Source organism: Prionailurus bengalensis, chromosome E1 (genome assembly GCF_016509475.1).
Source record: "Prionailurus bengalensis isolate Pbe53 chromosome E1, Fcat_Pben_1.1_paternal_pri, whole genome shotgun sequence".
Taxonomy (NCBI): Eukaryota; Metazoa; Chordata; class Mammalia; order Carnivora; family Felidae; genus Prionailurus; species Prionailurus bengalensis.
In genome coordinates this window covers 25,331,680-25,354,024 of record NC_057347.1, presented here as the reverse complement: position 1 = coordinate 25,354,024, position 22,345 = coordinate 25,331,680, and the positions used below count along the sequence as shown (strand labels likewise).

The following is a 22,345-nucleotide window of genomic DNA, read 5'->3' as shown; positions in this document are numbered from 1 at the left end:
AACCCTCAATAAATGACCTCATCACCAATTACATATAATCACCTTACTCTTCCTTTTTGTCTTACTTTTTTTTTTATAAAATGATCCCTCAATAAATGAATCTTGTAAAAACAAAAACAATCTCCTTAATCATACAGTTAGCAGGGTTGATAAGGAATGGAAAACCTTTCAAGAACTGCAAACCCAACCCAGCAGGTAGGCAAATGCCTTCTACGAATACATCTTTCTGTGGAGTTTCCACAGGTCTACATGCACTTGAACTTAAAGGGCCAAACATCAGGAAAACTGAAATCAACAAAGTTTCCCTCCAGCACAGCAGCTTATCTTCTTCTCTGTGACACCCATTCTTTTTCAGCACCTTTGTCAACACATCAGTGCCCTAATTCTCACGCTGGCTTCAATATAGTATTGAGTTCCTCTAGCCAGATTATCATCTCACTTTTTGCATCTTCTCAACTCCAGGATTCCCATTTGGTTTTCTATAATTTCTAACTCCTTACTGAAATCCTTTATCTGTTGAGTCATTGTTACCATGCTTTCTTTAACTTTAGAAACACAACTCATTTAGTTCTTAGAACATATTATATGAATATATGGTATAACAACTCTAGAAATCTGTCTTCCTCCACAATGCGCAGCTACTAATGTCTCTGCTCTGCTCTGCTTTTCTTTAATTCTTGTTATTTTAAAGCCTAGTTTCCTGGAGTTGCCCCTGTGTCTATGTAGCTTAGCCAATGATTCAACAGAGAATTTACTTAAATACTCAATAAAGGTTGTCATCCTTTCCAAAAGGATCTATGTGTGGTCAGGGTAGTATATCCAACATCCAGAACAGTTTCAAGTCTCCCCACATTTTAGTTTAGTCTCCACTGTGGAAAGCCATCATAAAAGTTACTATAATAAAAAAACACAGAAACTAAAAAACATTTTCCTTAATGATGCTAATCTTTTATTTCAAAACTGAATTCTGTTCTATTACTTGCTTTCTTTTGTCTCCTACTGTCACCCTGCATATGAGAAAACAGTAGGCAGGGAAATAACAAGGCCTGAGCCACAGGAAACCCTAAATATGTTTTTAATTCCTTTCTCTTCTCTCTTGTAAGAGCATTGTCTTATGGTAACAAAGATTTTAGGATAGCAAAATTCACTCTCTGGAATAACAATATAAACTTTTAATAGTGGTTCAAAGAATTTTTTTAATTTCCTTACCCAGAAGATCCAGTGCTCTTACAAACACCAAGGAGGGGCCTTTTTTCAGCAAAGTTGTCACACTTTTGAGTACCTGATAAAGAACATAAAATAAAATGTAAAATAAAACTTTGAGAAGTATTCTTGTATATTTTCCATTATCTTCATGCTCTCAAATTATTTACAGCTGAAGAGACAGCAAAACATTCATTATAAATTGACATAATTTATACACTTGACTGAACAAAAATAGAACAGCTATAAGTAAAACATAACTATTTTTAAAGTGGAACCAGCATTTAAAATATCTTTTTTAAAAAACTGGCACCAACTTCAATCTTATACACATTCTCCATGAGATCAGAAACCTCTTCCAACTCCACCAACTAATTACCTAAGACTAGTATAATTTTCATGTCAAAACTAAATAAAGGTAGGTCAGGCCAGAAAAATTATAAAATTATAGGCCATTATCAATATACATAAATGCAAAATTCCTTTTTAAAAATGTAAACTGAGTAGCAATATATGAGAAAAAACAAAGTCTCATAACAAAGTTGGATTTACTCAAGTTATAATTTCACATTACAAAACCTACTAATGTAATTGCTTATATTAGCAATGTAGCAGATGCAGAAACAACATTCTATTCTGCACTATTCTATATACTATCCTGTATTCATCTAGTCATGATGAGAACAAAACAAAAAAACTTGTTTTCTTGTCCCAATAATGATTATTTACAAAATATTCTACAACAAAATCATAGGTAATGCTTTCAGAGTACTGCCATGAAACTCAGTAATAACACAAGGATATCCAATTAAATGTTCTATTCAACCCTATTCTGGAAGTCCTAAACAGGATAATAACAATAAATTAACTCAATAATATTGAGTTCAATAATAAGAATATTGAACTCAATAATGTTGAGTTCAATAATATTGCTGGATATAAAATCAATGTAATAGCAGCAACAAGCAGAAGAATAAAGTCAGGAGTCAGAACCACAAAAAAAAAAAAAAAAGATGCTCAACCTCACACATGAGAGAAATTCCACTTAAAACTATATTGAAATTTGCTAATTTTCAGAAGTGATAATGGTATTATGGTTATAATTTTAAGATTCCTTATCTTTTGGAAATAAATAATAAAATATTAACCAATAAGCTGGCATGATATCTGGGAGAGGATAGTTCACAATTTTCTGGATAAAGGGGAATAGATGTTAATGAAATAAGATTAGCCATAAAATGATGGGTAATAGATGATTAGAGATTGATATACTATTTTTACTACTTCTGAATAAATTAGAAATTTTCCATTAAAAATGTTTAAATTATACTTATAAACACTGACCTTTACATAAGACCTTCTCAAAAAAATCCAAAAGTTCTGTAAAATTTTCTGGTTATATCAATCAGTTATAAATGCAAATAGCCTTCAATAGAGAAATATCACTGCTAAGATTTAATTCTACATATATACTCAGCCATGAGGAAAGTAACTTGTATACAAAATTATTCACTGTAGCATTGTTTGTAACAGCAGAGGACTAGTAAGTTCTAAATATATAACAAAGTATTTCCTATAGCTGTAAAAGAATAAATGTATGCTCTATGAAAATATGGAATGAAATCCAAAATATATATATATATAATAGCAGAAAAATACAAAATATTGTCCCATTTTTTGTATAACATGGAGAAAAAAGACTTATTTGCATATAAACATATCCACACACACTCTAAGATACATACAAAATCTTATCTAATGGCCACCAATGGGAGGGAGAATGGAAAAAGCAAAAGATAGAGAACAAAAATGGGAAAAAAAGTTTTTCATAGTCTATATACTTTATACTTTTTAATTTTAAAACCATATGAACATGTTAATTTCCCCCCAAATTTTGCTTTGTTTTGAAATAAGGAGACAAATGCCAGAAGACACCAGTATGTGTTTATTTCACTCTCTGAGATAAGCTGGTAGACTGAAGATATGCATTTCATTTTGTCCGTTCTGAAAATTCCAGTGAAAGCATATTAAATCAAACAGGGTTAAAAACTATATAATAACATCAACAAATACTGGAACTAGATAAGTGATAACTAACTTAGCAGTCCTCAGTGAAAGTTCAAGCTACTCTTGGGAGAAAAAAACAGAATCTGAGACTCAAATTACTTGACACCTGATTATACCAGGTATACCTGAGATTTATCCTTATACAGTTAGGAGATTGTAAAGGAGTTTGTAAGCTTTCTCTGGAGAATTTAACAAGTCAGTCCATGAATAAAAGACCAAAAGACATTGTCAGTCAGAAGACCCCAACAAAGAGCACAACTAAAGCACCAAACAATAAATTAAAAATTGACAAACACATCACAGAACTTTCAATCAGGTTTTTAGTTTGTCACTTATAAATATGTGCAGACAAGGAAAAGGAAAACAATCATCTGCAAAGTGGCTAACTCTATACAGGAAGAAAAACATCTATCTATCTATCTATCTATCTATCATTTCTAAGATATAAGAGAAGCTATTTTAGGCATGGAACAATACAAGAATGCAATGAAAATGGACTCTTGGAGAATAAAAGAGAACTCCTGGAAATTAAAAAACAAGATAGATTATTTAATAAACTCAACACAAGAGTCAAAGGTAAAACTGAGAAAATGTCTCAGAGAGGAAAAACACAAAACTAGAGGGAAATGGCATAATCTACACACACACACATGAAATGTTAAAGGAGCAATCTCAAAAGTCTAATATAAATAGGAGAAAAGGGAAAAAAACAGAGAAAATAGAGAGGAAGAAATCATCTATGAAATGTTTCAAAAAAATTTTCACTGAACAAAAGTATATGAGTTTATAAGCCCTTTGAGAGTCTAGAACAATTGATTGAACGGATCAACCCCGATGTGTATCGTTTCAGGATACTGACAACAAGAAGTTTCTACAAGTCTCCATGGAAAAAAAACAGGTTGTTTACAGAAGCAAGAATTCCAGTGGCTACTCTAGGTATTATATAACATCAAAAAAAACCCCAGCTAACATCGTATAAACTGAATGCTTTCCCCCTAAAATCAGAAGCAAGGCAAGAATATCCATTCTCACCACTGCTATTTAACATACTACTGGAAGTTCTAGCCAAGGCAATAAGACAAGAAGGAAAGAAAAAAAGTATACAGATAAGAAAGGAAGAAATAAAATCCCTATGTGCTGATAATATGACTGACACATAGAATCAACATCAAACATAACAAAATAAAAAAGAAGCGAATTAGTGAGTTAGTTCAGCAAAGTTATAGGAGATACGATCAACATACAAAAATCAACTATTTCTTAGAACCCAGCAATTGCACTACTAGATATTTATCCATGGAATACGGGTGTGCTGCACTACTATTTCTACAACCCAGCAATTGCACTACTAGATATTTATCCAAGGGATACAGGTGTGCTGTTTCGAAGGGGCACATGCACCCCAATGTTTATAGCAGCACTATCAACAATAGCTAAAGTATGGAAACAGCCCAAATGTCCATCAACAGAAGAACAGATAAAAAAGATGTGGTATGTGTATGTATGTATATATATATATATACACACACACACACACACACAATGGTGTGTGTGTATACACACACACACACACACACACACACACACACAATGGAGCATTACTGAGCAATCAAAAGAATAAAATCTTGGCCATTTGCAACTACGTGGATGGAACTAGAGGGTATTATGATAAGCCAAATTAGAGAAAGACAAATATATGACTTCACTCATATGAGGAATTTAAGAGACAAAACAGACAAACATAAGGGAAGGGGAGCAAAAAGAATATAAAAACAGGGAGGGGGACAAAACATAAGAGACTCTTAAATACAGAGAACAAACTGATGGTTGCTGGAGGGGCTACCGGTGGGGGATGGACGAAACGGGTAAGGAACATTAAGAAAGAAACTTGGAATGAGCACTGGGATGTTATACATAAGAGATGAATCACTGGGATCTACTCCTGAAAACATTATTGCACTATATGCTAACTAACTTGGATGTAAATTAAAAATAAATAATTAAAATTAAAATTAAAATTAAAATTAAAATTAAAATTAAAAAAATAAAACAGGATATCCTATAGTGGATGTACCTGGAGCATATTATGCTGAATGAAATAAGCCTGACAAAGAAAAACAAATATTGCATGATCCCATTTAAATGTGGGATCTGCAAAGAATGAAACTAGACCTCTTTCTTACACCATTCACAAAAATAAACTCAAAATGGATAAAGGACCTGAATGTGAGACAGGAAACCATCAAAACTCTAGAGGAGAAAGCAGGAAAAAAACCTGACCTCAGCCGCAGCAATTTCTTACTTGACACATCTCCAAAGGCAAGAGGAATTAAAAGGAAAAATGAACTACTGGGACCTCATGAAGATAAAAAGCTTCTGCACTGCAAAGGAAACAACAAAACTAAAAGGCAACTGATGGAAGGGGAAAGATATTTGCAAATGACATATCGAACAAAGGGCTAGTATCCAAAATCTATAAAGAACTCACCAAACTCCACACCCAAAAAACAAATAATCCAGTGAAGAAATGGGCAGAAGATATGAATAGACACTTTTCTAAAGAAGACATCCAGATGGCCAACAGGCACATGAAAAGATGCTCAACATCGCTCCTCATCAGGGAAATACAAATCAAAACCACACTAAGATACCACTTCACGCCAGTCAGAGTGGCTAAAATGAACAAATCAGGAGACTTTAGATCTGGAGAGGATGTGGAGAAATGGGAACCCTCTTGCACTGTTGGTGAGAATGCAAACTGGTGCAGCCACTCTGGAAAACAGTGTGGAGGTTCTTCAAAAAATTAAAAATAGATCTACCCTATGACCCAGCAATAGCACTGCTAGGAATTTACCCAAGGGATACAGGAGTGCTCATGCATAGGAGCACTTGTACCCCAATGTTTATAGCAGCGCTTTCAACAATAGCCAAATTATGGAAAGAGCCTAAATGTCCATCAATTGACGAATGGATACAGAAGATGTGGTTTATATATACAATGGAATACTACTTGGCAATGAGAAAGAATGAAATCTGGCCATTTGCAGCCATGTGGATAGAACTGGACAGTGTTATGCTAAGTGAAATAAGTCAGGCAGAGAAAGACAGAAACCATATGTTTTCACTCTTATGCGGATGCTGAGAAACTTAACAGAAGACCGGGGGGGAAGGGAAGGGTGGGGAAAAAAGTTACAGAGAGGGAAGGAGGCAAACCATAAGAGACTCTTAAATACTGAGAACAAACTGAAGGTTGATGGGGGTTGGGGGAGAGGGGAAAGTGGGTGAGGGGTATTGAGGCACCTGTTGAGATGAGCACTGGGTGTTGTATGGAAACCAATTTGACAATAAATTATATATATAACACTGAATATTATAAGTTATATATTATATATTATCATATACTGAATATTATAAATTATATATATTATTATACACTAAATATTATAAATTATATGTATTATATATATACTGTGTGTATATATATATATACATATATATATATATATATAACACTGAAAAAAATAAATGTGGAATCTGCAAAAATTGAACTTATAAAAGCAGAGAGTAGAATGGTGGTTGACGAGGATTGGGGAGTGGGGGAAATGACGAGATGTTAGCCAAAAGGTGCAGAGTTTCAGTCATGCAGGATGAATGTACCCTGGAGATGTACAGCATGGTGACTGTAGCTAATAATATTATATTGTATACTTGAATTTTGCTAACAGAGTAGATTTTATTTTCACCACACCAAAACAACACAAAAAAACAAAAAACGGTAACTATGTAAAATGATAGCTATATTAATTAGTTTGAGTGTGGTAATCATTTCAGGATATATACATACACGAAACATCACATTGTAATCCTAAATATATGTAATTTGTAATATAATTTGGCAATTATACCTCAATGTAATGTATACCTCAATTATACCAATATGTAATGTAATTTGTCAATAATACCTTAATAAAGCTGGGGGGAAAAATCAGCTATTTCCATCTACTAGCAATGAATGTATGAAAAATGAGATTAAAGGTACAATAACAATTTGTACACCTGCAACTAATATTACACTAACTGGAATTTAAATAAAAACTTCTTTAGAAAGTAAAATTACATTTATAATTGCTCTAAAATTAAATACTCAGGTATAAATCTAACAAAACATGTGTAGAACTTACATACTGAAAACTACAAAATGCTGACAAAAGAAACGAATGACAATCCAAATAAATGGAGATATATAATTGATATAAGATATACAGATTAAGGGAACAGAAAAGCACCCATAAATATGGCCAATTGATTTTTATAAAGGGGAACAGCAATTAAATGGAGGAAGAGTAGTTGTCTTTTCTACAAATAGTCCTGGAGCAAATGGATATCCATAAGAAAAAAATAAAACCTAACCTAAACCATACACCTTATCCAAAATTAACTCAAAATAGATCATAGATTTATATGTAAAACTATGTAGCTTTTAGAAGAAGATTTAGAAGAAAACCTGCAGGACCTAGAAGAGTCTCAGACATACACAACATAAAAAGTATGATTCACAGGACCAAAAAAAATCAATAAATTGGATTTAATCTTTAAAATTAAAAACAAGCAAAAAACTTTTAATAATAAAAAAAAAGCTACACTTTGGGGGAAAAAATACTTACAAAACACATGTCTGACAAAAAACCCATATCCACAATATATAAACTCAAACTCAACGCTAAAAAAAAACATACAATCCTATTAGAAAATGGGCCAAATTATGGAAAGAGCCTAAACGTCCATCAACTGATGAATGGATAAAGAAATTGTGGTTTATATACACAATAGAATACTACGTGGCAATGAGAAAGAATGAAATATGGCCTTTTGTAGCAACGTGGATGGAACTGGAGAGTGTGATGCTAAGTGAAATAAGCCATACAGAGAAAGACAGATACCATATGGTTTCACTCTTATGTGGATCCTAAGAAACTTAACAGAAACCCATGGGGGAAGGGAAAGAAAAAAAAAAAAAAAAGAGGTTAGAGTGGGAGAGAGCCAAAACATAAGAGACTGTTAAAAACTGAGAACAAACTGAGGGTTGATGGGGGGTAGGAGGGAGGGGAGGGTGGGTGATGGGTAACGAGGAGGGCACCTTTTGGGATGAGCACTGGGTGTTGTATGGAAACCAATTTAACAATAAATTTCATATATTAAAAAAAAAAAGAAAAGAAAAGAAAATGGGCCAAAGATATAAAGAGATATTCCACTGAGGGGCACCTGGGTGGCTCAGTCAGTTAAGCATCCACCTTTGGCTCAGGTCATGATCTCACAGCCTGTGAGTTTGAGCCCTGTGTCAGGCTCTGTGCTGACAGCCCAGAGCCTGAAGCCTGCTTCAGATTCATTCTCTCTCTCTCTCTCTCTCTCTCTCTCTCTCTCTCTGCCCCTCTCCCACTCACACTCTATCTCTCTCTGTCTCTCAAAAATAAACATTAAAAAAATTTTTAAATAAAAAAATGAGATATTCCACTGAAAAGATATGGGTAGCAAATAATACAGATGAAAAGACTGTCAACATTACCAGCCATCAAGAAAATGGAAATTAAGACCACAATGAGATACAATTGTACAGCTATTAGAATAACTAGAAGAGAAAATTATTACAGTGACAAATGTTGGCAAAGATGTAGAGAAACTAGATCTTTCATAAATTCCTAGTGGAAATGTAAAATAGTACAGTCCCTCTAGAAAAGAGTTTGATGTTTTCTTTAACAACAACAAAAACAACAAAACATATACTTACCATACATCCCAGCAATCACAGTACTGGGCATTCATCCCAGAGAAATAAAAACGTATTTCCAAACAAACTTGTACACAAATGTTTATAGTAGTTTTATTTGTAGTAGCCAAAAAGTGAAATCATCCCAGATGTCATTCAACAGGTGAATGATATCTCTATACCATGTAATATTAATCATTACAAAAATGAAACTGTTCATACACTGAACAACTCGAATATAACTCAGGAACATTGTGCTAAGTGAAAAAGCCAATCTCAAAACTTCACATACTGTGTTATTCCAGGTATGTAACAATCTTGAAATGACAAAATTATTATAGAAATGGAGAGCAGACTGATGGTTCTCAAAAGTTAGGGATGGTGGAAGAAGACAACATGAAGGAAATCGTTGTAGTGATGGTCTAGATTTGTATCTTTTTTGTGGTGGTGGTTAAAGCCATCTACACTTGTGATCAAACATCATGGAACTATGTGCACACATTCCAGCACTGTCGATTTCTTGGTTAACATATTATTCTATACTTATATATGATGTAACCAGTGGGAAAAATTAGGTGAAAGGTACACAGCACCCTTCTCTAGTATTTTTGCAACTTCCTGTAAATACATAATATTTCAAAAAACTCCTTGCTAGGATTGCTTTATAAATGTTTTTCTACAATATTAAATAATTTGGATTTTACTCCTTAAAAAGGTACATATGTCTTTTTTTTTTTAATTTTTTTTCAACGTTTATTTTTATTTTTGGGACAGAGAGAGACAGAGCATGAACAGGCGAGGGGCAGAGAGAGAGGGAGACACAGAATCGGAAACAGGCTCCAGGCTCTGAGCCATCAGCCCAGAGCCCGACGCGGGGCTCGAACTCACGGACCGCGAGGTCGTGACCTGGCTGAAGTCGGACGCTTAACCAACTACGCCACCCAGGCGCCCCAAAAAAGTACGTATGTCTTGCAGAAGAATGAAACTGGACCACTTTCTTACACCATACAAAAAAATAAATTCAAAATGGATGAAAGATCTAAATATAAGACAGGAAACCATCAAAATCCTAAAGGAGAAAACAGGCAGCAACCTCTCAGCCACAGCAAATTTTTACTAAACATGTCTCCAGAGGCAAAGGAAACGAAAGCACAAATGAAATACTGGGACCTAATCAAGATAAAAAGTTCTTCACAGCAAAGGAAACAAGCAACAAAACTGAAAGGCAGCTGACAGAATGGGAGAAGATACCTGCAAATGACATACTAGATAAAGGGTTATTATCCAAAATCTATTAAGAACTTCTCAAACTCAACACCCAAAACAAATTATCCAGAGAGCAAATGGGCAGAAGACATGAACAGACACTTTTCCAAAGAAGACATCCACATGGCTAAAAGATACATGAAAAGATGCTCAACATCACTCACCATCAGACAAATACAGATCAAAACCACAATGAGATACTACCTCACACTTGTCAGAATGGCTAAAATTAACAACTTGGGAAGCAACAGATGTTGGTGAGGATGCAAAAAAAATTTTGTGCTGTTGGTGGGAATGCAAACTGGTGCAGCCAACTCTGGAAAACAGTATGGAGGTTCCTCAAAAATTTTTAAATAGAACTACCCTACAACTCACCAATAGCACTACTAGGTATTTATCCAAAGGATACAAAAATACTGATTTGAAGGGGCACATGCGCCCTGTTTATAGCAGCATTATCAATAACAAATTATGAAAAGAGCCCAAATGTCCATCAACTGATGAATGGATAAAGATGTGGCGTGTGTGTGAATATATACATACATATATGTGTGTATGTATATGTGTGTGTGTGTATATATATATATATAAGAATATATATACATATATGTATGTATAGACAATATGCATTGTACATATATATTATGTATGTATATTTATACACATATGATATATATACACACATATACATACACACACACACACACACATATACACAAACACAATGGAATATTACTCAAAGATCAAAAAGAATGAAATCTTCCCATCTGCAACAATGCGGATAGAACTAGAGGTTATCATGCTAAGCAAAATAAGTCAGAGAAAGAGAAACATCTATTATTTCACTCATATGTGGAATTTAAGGAACAAAACAGATGGACATAGGGGAAGGGAAGGAAAAATAAAGTAAAATAAAAATAGAGGGAGGTAAACCATAAGAGACTTAAATATAGAGAAAACTATATTTAAATTGAACATTGCTGGAGGGAGGTGAGTGGGCAACAGGCTAAATGGGTGATGGGCATTAAGGAAGGCAGTCGTTGGGGTGAGTACTGGGTGTTATATGTAAGTGAGGAATCACTAAATTCTACTCCTGAAACCAATATTACATTATATGTTAACTAACTTTATAAATGATTAATTTACTAAGGATTATGTGCTGTTATCCCTGCTAAACAAATAAATCAAATTTCACAATTAACAATGTAACTTGAGTGAAGCACAAGTTAACAATTAACTGGTCCAAAGCCCACAATATTTATGTTCCAAATTAATTACAGCTTGACTTCATCTATGCAAACCTAATTCTTCACTCCTACATATTTCACCTTCACTTTTAACAATAACTATTTTACTTCTGCTTCCTGGTCTCTGTAAGGTCTTTACAGTTTGTACCTGTGTTATACATAACAACTTGATATTCTGAAGAATGAAACATCATGTCTTTAAAATGCAAATAATACTGGCAAGAATAGTTTGATTGTTTTGCATTTCTCAAACCTAAACAGAAGAACTCCCATTGGTTTCAGCTGACCTAACAGGTTACATAAGTACTCCCGACTTTGCACTAGAAGGTCAGCCACCTGACACTTACTGAAGACTTATACTCTTCATGGATATTCAGAGAAGACAGCCAAGCAAAAATTTTAAACCCTCTCCCTCAACACAATTTTAAAAACCTTAACTTGCCAAAAGCATAACCTCCAATGCAACTACTACCAAAACCATGCAAGTAGAAAAGACCAATGTCAACAATAAGCAAACAAATAATAACAGAACCTCCAAATCTATTTGAGGCATGTTTTTCAGTTTAAAAAAAAAAAAAACAAAACTTTAATTTTGGAGTTAGAAAACTAAGTAACAAAACCTTAACTCTGCTTTAAATAATGTCATTGTAGATGGTTTGAAGAAATACAGTTTTTAAAGTGTTAGTATAAAAATTCTACAATCTCATGAACACTATAGCTATTAACCTGATTTTTCATGCAGTATAAATAGGAGCATGTACTCTCCATGATGCCTAATGGAGTCATCACCCTCCCATAATGTAATCCTCCAAATTGTAGAGGATTAACTTTTTATATATAAAATTGTGTTTATTTGCATGTACAATAGAGAGAATGACGTTACACACACCTGTTCTACAGCATTTAACAGAATGTAGCATGATGATTGAAATGAAAAGCGGCTAGCCAAATCCATCAAATATAAAAACTATTGCAATCCTGTTGTAAAGTCCTTTTGTTAAACTCCTTTTATTCTAAATCCTTTTAATTCTGTCCTATAACACTAAAACATTTATAAAAAGCTTAAAATCCTAATAAATCGCACAATTAAAGTAATGAAAATGGGCTTGCCCACCAAGTCACAACTCCCCTCTCCCTCAACAAAATTCAAGACAGTTTGCATGTCAGAAAATGTTAAATAATATCCCCCACCATACATACCATTATAAACTCATTTAAACCAAAGAGTTTAAGCTCATAAATAAGCCTTAAAGATTTCAAGAAATCAAACAGAAACCACTTTTGCAAGGATCCGAAAACAGATCCAGAGGCAAATACAAATCCAAGTGATAATGAAATATTCCAACTCTACTATGATGCCTTGAACATAAAGATCTTACACAAAAGTATGCTAATACTAATAAAATTTAAATGAGAATGTATTTTACAGAAAGATCCCATTGAACAATTTAATTCATCTTATCAGTTAATTAAACCATTTCCAAGCCTCTTCCATTTTTTCTTATTTTACTGAAATAATTTTCTTTTAGAAAAGATTTAATCCAACCAGTTTGTCCATGTCCAGTTTTCCTTATAGATTCTCTCAATGTGAGCTTCAAGTTGCAGTCATTATTCTGCAGACCTAAATTTTAGCTAGAAATATGATTCTATTGTCATTTATAGTCAAATTTTATTGTGTGTAATTTTAGATTCTTTCAGGATCTTTTCCCACTAAAAAATTATATTTTCTTACAAAATTTTCTACTTTATGCTTCAAAATAATCTCCAGTATAATCTGGGTAATCCTCATATTTATATCTTACCTAAAAGAGAAAAATGCAAGGAATTTTTTAAGACAGAGAAGACAGAGATGAAGTTGGAGATGAGCAGGGAGATAGATACAGGAAACTAGATACAGAGGTTGCAGGTTCCATCAACCAACCACAAGGAAGATAAACAGGACAGAAATCTTATTACCTTGAACAATTTTATCTAAATATGACCACCAAAGACATATTTGTCATTTGCCTCAAACATCCAAAATATGTGTAATACATTTTAGCTTCCACAGTTTCAAAAAGTTTAATGTATTAAACACATTTTTTCATTACAGCTAGCTTTATTACCTTCCTCCATAAATTAAAGTGTTCGATATGTGAAGTATCCCTTAATAATGGCATCACATGCTTCACTTTAATAATCTGGCCATGGGGCACCTGGGTGGCGCAGTCGGTTAAGCATCCGACTTCAGCCAGGTCACGATCTCGCGGTCCGTGAGTTCGAGCCCCACGTCGGGCTCTGGGCTGATGGCTCAGAGCCTGGAGCCTGTTTCCGATTCTGTGTCTCCCTCTCTCTCTGCCCCTCGCCTGTTCATGCTCTGTCTCTCTCTCTGTCCCAAAAATAAATAAACGTTGAAAAAAATATTAAAAAAAATAATAATAATAATCTGGCCTTTGCGGCTCTTTCACAGATGAGACTCCTCAGACCCTAACAAACACAAAGTACAAACCATCCATCTGACAGCTGAGTAAACTGATATTAAGAGAGGTTAAATAACTCGACCAAGTTGTTGTGCTATTAAATGCCACATGTGAACCTGAAAGACAGTCCAGAATTCCTTCCTTTGCTACCATTGGTCACTGAAAAAAGCTACTGCCAGAAAATTAGGATCAACTTCCCTGCTGAAAAATAAACAAAATTATTGGCAAAGGCTAATGTATTTAATCCCTTAGTGCTTTAATTCTTTCATCTGTAAAGTGAGGATAAATACCAATACCTCACATAGGATTGCTGTGAGGATTTAGAAAGATAATAAATGCAATGGACTAAGCAAGGTGCTGTAACATGTAACAACTCAATAATCTTGATGTAGTTATGATTGTTGCTGGCAACTCTAGTGTGGTGAATCCATTCATCTGCTTTTCTGGTAAAAAAACAAAACAAAACAAAACAAAACAAAACAAAACAAAACAAAATACTGTTCACATCCTTGAGTTTCTATTTGCTCTCCTACCATGGGGCCAGTATCTCTTTGACCTAACCCCCTCTGTGTCTTGTACACTCATAATGGAATATGCCAAGCACACTTCTGCCTCAGGATTGCTGCACTTTTCTGCTCTCTGCTTAGAAATACCAAGTTATGCCCTAGTTATGTGCATAGGTCACTTGCATGCTTTTTTTTTTTTTTAGGTCATGCTAAATATTTTCCAATCAGAAAGATCATCGCTAATCATGTTCAGGCTCCTAACTCTGATTTTTCTTCAAAACACTTAACAGATTACATTATAATATATATGTATTTCTCTTTGGTAAATTATACCTGCATTAAAAATATGAAGCAAATGAGAAATTTGTTCAGTAGCAAAGGAAATAAACTGTGTGCATAACATTGATAATGGTTAATTAGAATGGTTAAGACTAGTGAGCTTTTCCTTTTTCTTATCTAAAATGTGACCAAAATATTTATAATTATTCAGGGAAAAAGGTATAGAGGAGTTTATTATCCCACTCTTTCTACCTTTCTGGGGCTTTGATGTTTTTCAAAATAAGAAGTTGGAATATATATGCATTAGAATACAAAGTAATCTACTTTACTCAAAATGTTAATTATATCCACTTTAGAAGTGATGGCCAATGCTACAACATAAAGGTTTTTAACAAGTTTTACCTCAAACTTTTTAGAAAAAAGGTTTGCCTAAAACGCAAAATAACCTCAGAAAGGATAACTAATCTTTCATTTGAATTGCTGAACTACAAACGTGAACATGATCATGCACAGTCCCATATCAAAGTCAAATAATATTTACAATTGTTCTTGAGTCTTAATCATGAATATAATAAATTTCCTACATATTCACAGTCATTGTATACATGTATATTTCACATTTCAAATAAAACATATGTATATTAAATACAGATTTTTTTTAGATGTGTTTTACAAAATGGGATCACAGTATACATATCATCTGAATCTTATTTTCCTCACTCAATGCATCATGTACATCCCTCCAGGTCAACATCTAATGCACTTTTTCATAGCTTCCTAATATTCCATGGTGCACCCACAACATAATTTATTTGACTATTCCTCTTAATGTGTGCATCCAGGCTGTCTGCTATAAACATTCTTGTAAATATATAGTATATCAGTATTGACTGATACTTCTGTTCCTATGAAGTAGACTTTCGAACGTGAAACTGCTGAGTCAAAAGACATGTGTGGGATTGCTAGATGTATTTAATTTAATAAACACTGTTTGCTCATTTTCCAAAAAAGCTTTTAAAATTCATGTTCCTCCTGGGGCACCTGGGTGGATCAGTTGGTTAAGCATCTGACTTTGGCTCAGGTCATGATCTCATGGTTAGTGAGCTCAAGCTACATGTCCAGCTTTGCACTGACAGCTCGGGGTCTGGAGCCTGCTTCGGATTCTGTGTCTCCTCTCTCTCTCTGCCCCTCCCCTACTTGTGCACGCGCACGCGCGCTCTCTCTCTCTCTCTCTCTCTCTCAAAAATAAATACACTTGTTAAAAAAAGCATTAAAAAGCAAAATTAGTCTCAAACCATACATGTGGCATTACATCACAGTTTATATTAATACAGAAACTCTGTATATACCAGAAAAGAATGTACATTTAGTTTAGAACAAATACACTCAGGTAAGAAAGGTAAAGAGGAAGTTCATGATGAAAATTCTATTATATGGCTAGTATGAGAATAAAGGAAGCAAAACCACATTACCAAAAATCTAAAGATGCTTAGGAATTATCTATTTACAAATGTAAAAATTTACAAATGTGTAAATATAAATATGCATGCACTTAAAGACTTGATTTTAATTAGCTTAACATGTTAAGATTTAATGCAAAATATCCAAAGGCCAATGAACATGTTTTCTAGTCCTAAATTTTGATTTGAACATAATATAGTAAATAGAGCATGGAATTTGAAGTCAGACACAGGTGGACACACAGAAACACACAAAACTCATTTCTGCAACTAATTGCTTTATAACCTTAATTCTGAACTTTAGTCTCCACTTCTATAAATGAGATTCTACCTAACCTACACATAGCAAGTGCTTAATAAATGGCAGCTATTATAATAAAGTAAGATAAAATGAAAGAATTCTAGGGGAGAGCTGATGTTAAAAAGTTGGCAGAAGAGCACAAATCTTTCACCATAAACTAAACATAGCAGGCAATTATTAAAAAACAATGTTGAGCTTCACACAGTGCTATAAGCTATTTGAAAGAATGCAAGAGATAAACAAAAGTAGTGTTATTAAAGTCATACCTCCTCAATAGGAATTTATGGACTTCAGAAAACTACCACACATGAAATAAGAAGAAGAAAACTAAATGATAGGCATTAGGTTCTCTTTTCAAGCACCAAATAGCTCATAGAGATCATCTTTGCTTGGTTGATAAGAAAAGTTTCATGGAGAATATCAAATTGGAATTAGGGGTCCATGAAGGATAAGAATATGTGGATAAGGAGAGGAAAAAAAATAAAAACATGGACACAAGAAATACAAATGAATCAACATAGGACTGAAGTCCAAAGTATGTATATGTTTAACTAGATAAGGATTTATTGTCAATTGACTAATAAAAAATAAAGTTGATGAGTTAGGACTGGGCCAGTTTGGACCCTAAAAAAGAGAGTTTGGAATTAAAGGTGATATACAACAATAAGCCTTTATCAAACAAGCAAACAAATAAAACCAATAGTTAGAGAGGAATTAACCAGCAGCATTATTTATAAAGACTCTAGCTAACAATGAGAAATCTGATTTAGGGAGTGGGATGGAGAACTCAAGCTTATTTTTCTCCAAGTCCTTTGCAGTTCCACATAAATTCTAAATCAACTTGTTGAGGTGCTGAGGTGGCTCAGTCAGTTAAATATCTGACTTTGGCTCAGGTCATGATTTCATGGTTCGTGAGTTCGAGCCCTGCATTGGGCTCTGTGTTGACAGCTCAGAACCTGGAGCCTGCTTCTGATTCTGTGTCTCCTTCTCTCTGCCCCTCCCTGCTCACACTGTGTCTCTCTCCCTCTCAAAAATAAACATTAAAAAAAAAAAACAAAACTAAATCAACTTGTCAATTTCTTCAACACCCTAGTGTTTTGATTGGGATTTTGTTCAATCAACAAATTAATTAATCTGTATAATGAGTGCTCTAACACATTGGTTCTCAACCAGGGGTGATTTGACAATGCCAGGAGACATTTCTGATTGTCATGACTAGGGGCAGAGGAGGACATTATTCATTGCAGTCTCAAACCAGATAAAACTGAAATGTCCATTAACAGTAAAACAGACAAATATGATACATTCATACAGTGGGTAACTTTCACAGGGTCATCATACTTTTTCTTAATGGGACAGACAGTAAATATCTCAGGCCTGTGGGCGATGATGTCTCTGAAACAACTACTTAGCTTTGCCCACTTAGCACAAAAGCAGCCTTAGACAATATTTGAACATATAGACATGGTTGTATTGCATGAAATTTTATTAAAAAAAAAAAAAAAAAAAAACAGGGAACCAGCTGTGGCCATGTCTGTCAGCCCCTGCTCTATGTCAGCCTCTATACTGCAGTGGGAGTTCACAAAGGGGACAGAAGGAGGTTGTGCTAGTGACATCTAATAGGTAGAAGCCAGGGAATGCTGCTAGACACCTAAAATTATGCAAGAAAGACCTTCGCAACAAAGAATTTTCTGGCAAATATGTCATTAGTGCTGAGAAACCCTGTTCTACAGTGATGGAAATTGGTAAGCTATAGCTTCAAAAACAACATGAAGGCATTTGAAAACACATGTCTAAATAAGAGGCCATGCAAAAGAATGTATACTCTATGATTCTATGTAAGTTCAAAAACCATAGTGTTCAGGGGATGCACATTTGCAGTAGCTTAACAAAGAAAGGAACTATTCACCATAAAAATCAAAAATGGTGATTTCTTTAGAGGAAGGAAAGGAGACTGACTCGAATGAGTCACTTGGGGGCTTTGGGCTTGCTAACAGTGTTGTGGTTCTTATCCTCCATGTTGCTGAAAAGGTACTCATGTTACACTGTATATCTTAAGCTATATATGTTAAACTGTATATGTCTTATGTACTTTTCTAAACCTGTTATAATTTACAATATAATCAGAAACCAAAAGTTATTTAAGTTAAATTTGACAGAATGGAAGATAAATTTAAGAAATCCTCCTCCAAAATTAGAACAAATGGAAAATGAAAGATAAAAAGCAAAATTAAATAAGAAAGTTATAGATGCCCAATATCTAACTTGTAAGAGTTCCAAAAAAAGAGAATAAGAAAAACAGAAGGAAATTATAAATAAAATGATAATACAACAATTTTCCAAAACTGAATAACATAAAGCCCTACACCGTACCCTCTATTCTCCACACAGCAGAGTATGATGCTATAAAAGTACAAGTCTGATTGATCTAATTTGCAAAACCCTCTAGTGGCTTCCCAACTCATTCAGAGATGGAAAATAAAAGCCAAAAATACTTATAATGGTTTACAAGTCCTACATCCTTTGGTTCATCATTTATTTCTCTCTCACCGGTCTCTTAACACCCCTCACCCTTTCTGTCTCACTAGCATCCTCTTTGAAGTTACCCAAATATGCAAACAATGTTCCCTCCTTGGGGTCTTGACACTCTGCCTGTAAAGGATGACTAATTTTTTCAAGTCCTAAGGTTATTTGACATTTAAAGCTAGGTAAATGATTTGTTCATTTTAGCCACTCTGACTGCTGTGAGGTGATATCTGAGTGTGGTTTTGATTTGTATTTCCCTGATGAGGAGCAACGTTGAGCATCTTTTCATGTGCCTGTTGGCCATCTGGATGTCTTCTTTAGAGAAGTGTCTATTCATGTTTTCTGCCCATTTCTTCACTGGATTACTTGTTTTTCGGGTGTGGAGTTTGGTGAGCTCTTTATAGATTTTGGATACTAGCCCTTTGTCCGATATGTCATTTGCAAATATCTTTTCCCATTCACAATGGAATACTATGTGGCAATGAGAAAGAATGAAATATGGCCTTTTGTAGCAACGTGGATGGAACTGGAGAGTGTTATGCTAAGTGAAATAAGTCATACAGAGAAAGACAGATACCATGTTTTCACTCTTATGTGGATCCTGAGAAACTTGGCAGAGGTCCATGGGGGAGGGGAAGAAAAAAAAAAAAAGAGGTTAGAGAGAGAGACAGCCAAAGCATAAGAGACTCTTAAAAACTGGGAACAAACTGAGGGTTGATGGGGGGTGGGAGGGAGGGGAGGGCAGGTGATGGGTTATTGAGGAGGGCACCTTTCGGGATGAGCACTGGGTGTTGTATGGAAACAAATTTGACAATAAATTTCATATTAAAAATAAAATAAAATAAAGTTAGGTAAATGAGGGGCACCTGGGTGGCTCAGTTGGCTCAGCGTCCAAGTCTTGATCTTAGCTCAGATCATGATCTCATGGTTCATGAGTTAGAGCCCTGTGTTGGGCTCTGCACTGACAGCAAGCAGCCTGCTTGGGATTCTGTCTCTCCCACTCGCTGTCCCTCCCCCTCTCAATAAAATAAACTCTAAATAAATAAATAGATAAATAGATAAATAAAGCTAGGTAAATGAGTGATTTCTAAAAAATAAAACTTAAATTTCAATAAAAAAAGAACCTCTGTTGTTAAATGAATACACATTTAGGACTGTCCTGTCTTCCAATGAACTGATGTTTTTCGTCTTTATGAAATGTCCCTCTTTATCCCTGGGAATACTTGCTCTTATAAAGTCTCTAAATAAAGTCTTTACCCAATACTAATATAGCCACTCTGGCTTTCTTATTATTAGTTTCTACACAGTATAAATTTACCACCTGATTACCTTAAATGTATTGGTATCTTTATATTCAACATTTATTTTTTATTGACTGCATATAACTAGGTCCTGTCTTCTTTTGGATTAACTAAGTCTTGTTTAATATTCTATTTTATCCCTTCTATTGTATGATGAACTACATTTATTTGGTTTTGTTGTTTTTTGCCTTTTGCTTTTCCTTTTCTCTCTTGCTCTAACAACTGCAGTATGTGTCTAAGTTATTTCACTCATTATCAGGAAAATACAAATTTATCTTCAAATAATACAGTATTTCATCTATAATTCAAGACTCTCCTAACAGTATATTGTTCTTTTTCTTTTTTTTTCCTTTTTTTTTCTTTTAGAGAGAGAGAGAGCGCGCGCGCGCGCGCGCGCGCGCGCGCGAGAGCACTCACACACACGCGCGCGCGAGAGCACTCACACACACACTGAGCAGGGGAGAGGGGCAGAGGGAGGAGAGGGAGAGGGAGAGGGAGGGAGAGGGAGAGAGAGAGAGAGAAAGAGAGTCAGAGAGAATATCTTAAGCACTTTCCATGCTCAGTACGGAGCCTGATGAGGGGCTTGGTCCCACGACCCTGGGATCATGATCTGAGCTAAAATCAAAAGTCAGATGCTCAACTAACTGAGCCACTCAGGCACCCCAAGTATATTTGCTCTTTAAACCACTAGTTATCCTCATATGCTGTTCATTCTTAATTTTCAGTTCCTATTTAAGGCAAAAACAAAAACAAAAAACTAAGTATCTGGTGAGGGTTTCTTTTCCTTTTGTGAAGGTTAGCCTGTTTTCTAGCTAGGTTGTTCACCTGGTTGAATTCTTGACAGAAATGTCTTTGTGGAACATGATAAAGGCAATGACAGAAGGACAGAAAGAACTAAAAATATGATATTCAAAGAGATAAGCAGAGAATTTTCCAGAATTATGTAAAGGCAACAATCCTGTGATCCAATAAGCTTGATAAATCTCTAGTAGAATAAAAAGAAATTCACACCTAGAAAAAAGCCTGGAAACACATACACCAATTGTTAATATTTTCACTAATAAAGAAAGAAATAGAATTCCTGCAAAGAAATATACATGTATAACTACACGTAATTCATTTTTATAAACTAAAAAAATTTTAAAGACTAAGAAAAAAGATGAGAACAAGACAGAGACAATACAAGGAAATATGATCCAATTAAGTATATGATAGAATAAATTCAAGAAGAAAAACAAGGAGAAGAAGGAAAACTCTTTGGGATATGACTTCAAATCCCAAAATAAAAAAAAAATTTTAAACATGGTGGAAAAATTATCTTAAAGGGCCAACATTTAAGTTGTTTCCATGTATGTCTATCAAAGTATCTATAGATATCCTATAATTAGCTTAGGAGTGTACCTCAAAAAATGCCACATTTAGCCACAACTCTAAGAAAGATGTAAAGAACTCCAACCTAGAAATTAGAAGCAACAAAGTTGTTCATACACTCTGATCACTACCTATATCATCCTTTTATGCTCTGAGTGGCTACAACTTATAATAGGAAGCTCCAGGTCATGTTGTTTAAGAGGAACTATCTTCTAAATAAATTATCAAAAATTAGTATTAAAAGGCCTACTTTCAGGGTAACTGGGTGGCTCAGTCAGTTAAGCATCTGACTTTGGCTCAGATCATGATCTCACAGTTATTGAGTTCAAGCCCCACATCAGGCTCCCTGCTCTGAGCAGAGTCTGCTCAGATCCTCTGTCTCCCTCTCTCTCTCAATCAAAAATAAACAAACATTAAAAAAATAAAATAAAATAAAATAAAATAAAATAAAATAAAATAAAATAAAAAGGCCTACTTTCAGTCCCAAAAAATTTCTGTGTATGAGAAGCTACCTAAAGTGTTAAAAGGATAAATGTCAACTTTTTAAAATATATTATTCTTTTCCCTAAAATACTATAATATACCATGTTCCAAT

General features: G+C 34.4%; 1 protein-coding gene across 1 annotated transcript in view; it reads right to left on the bottom strand.

Annotated features, from left to right (window-relative positions):
- BCAS3 (BCAS3 microtubule associated cell migration factor) overlaps nucleotides 1-22,345 on the bottom strand; it is a 629,762-nt gene that overhangs the window by 524,395 nt on the left and 83,022 nt on the right. Inside the window, exon 9 of the mRNA XM_043582630.1 lies at nucleotides 1,210-1,282. Coding sequence (XP_043438565.1) covers nucleotides 1,210-1,282 — 73 coding nt within the window. The remainder of the gene's footprint in view (nucleotides 1-1,209; nucleotides 1,283-22,345) is intronic.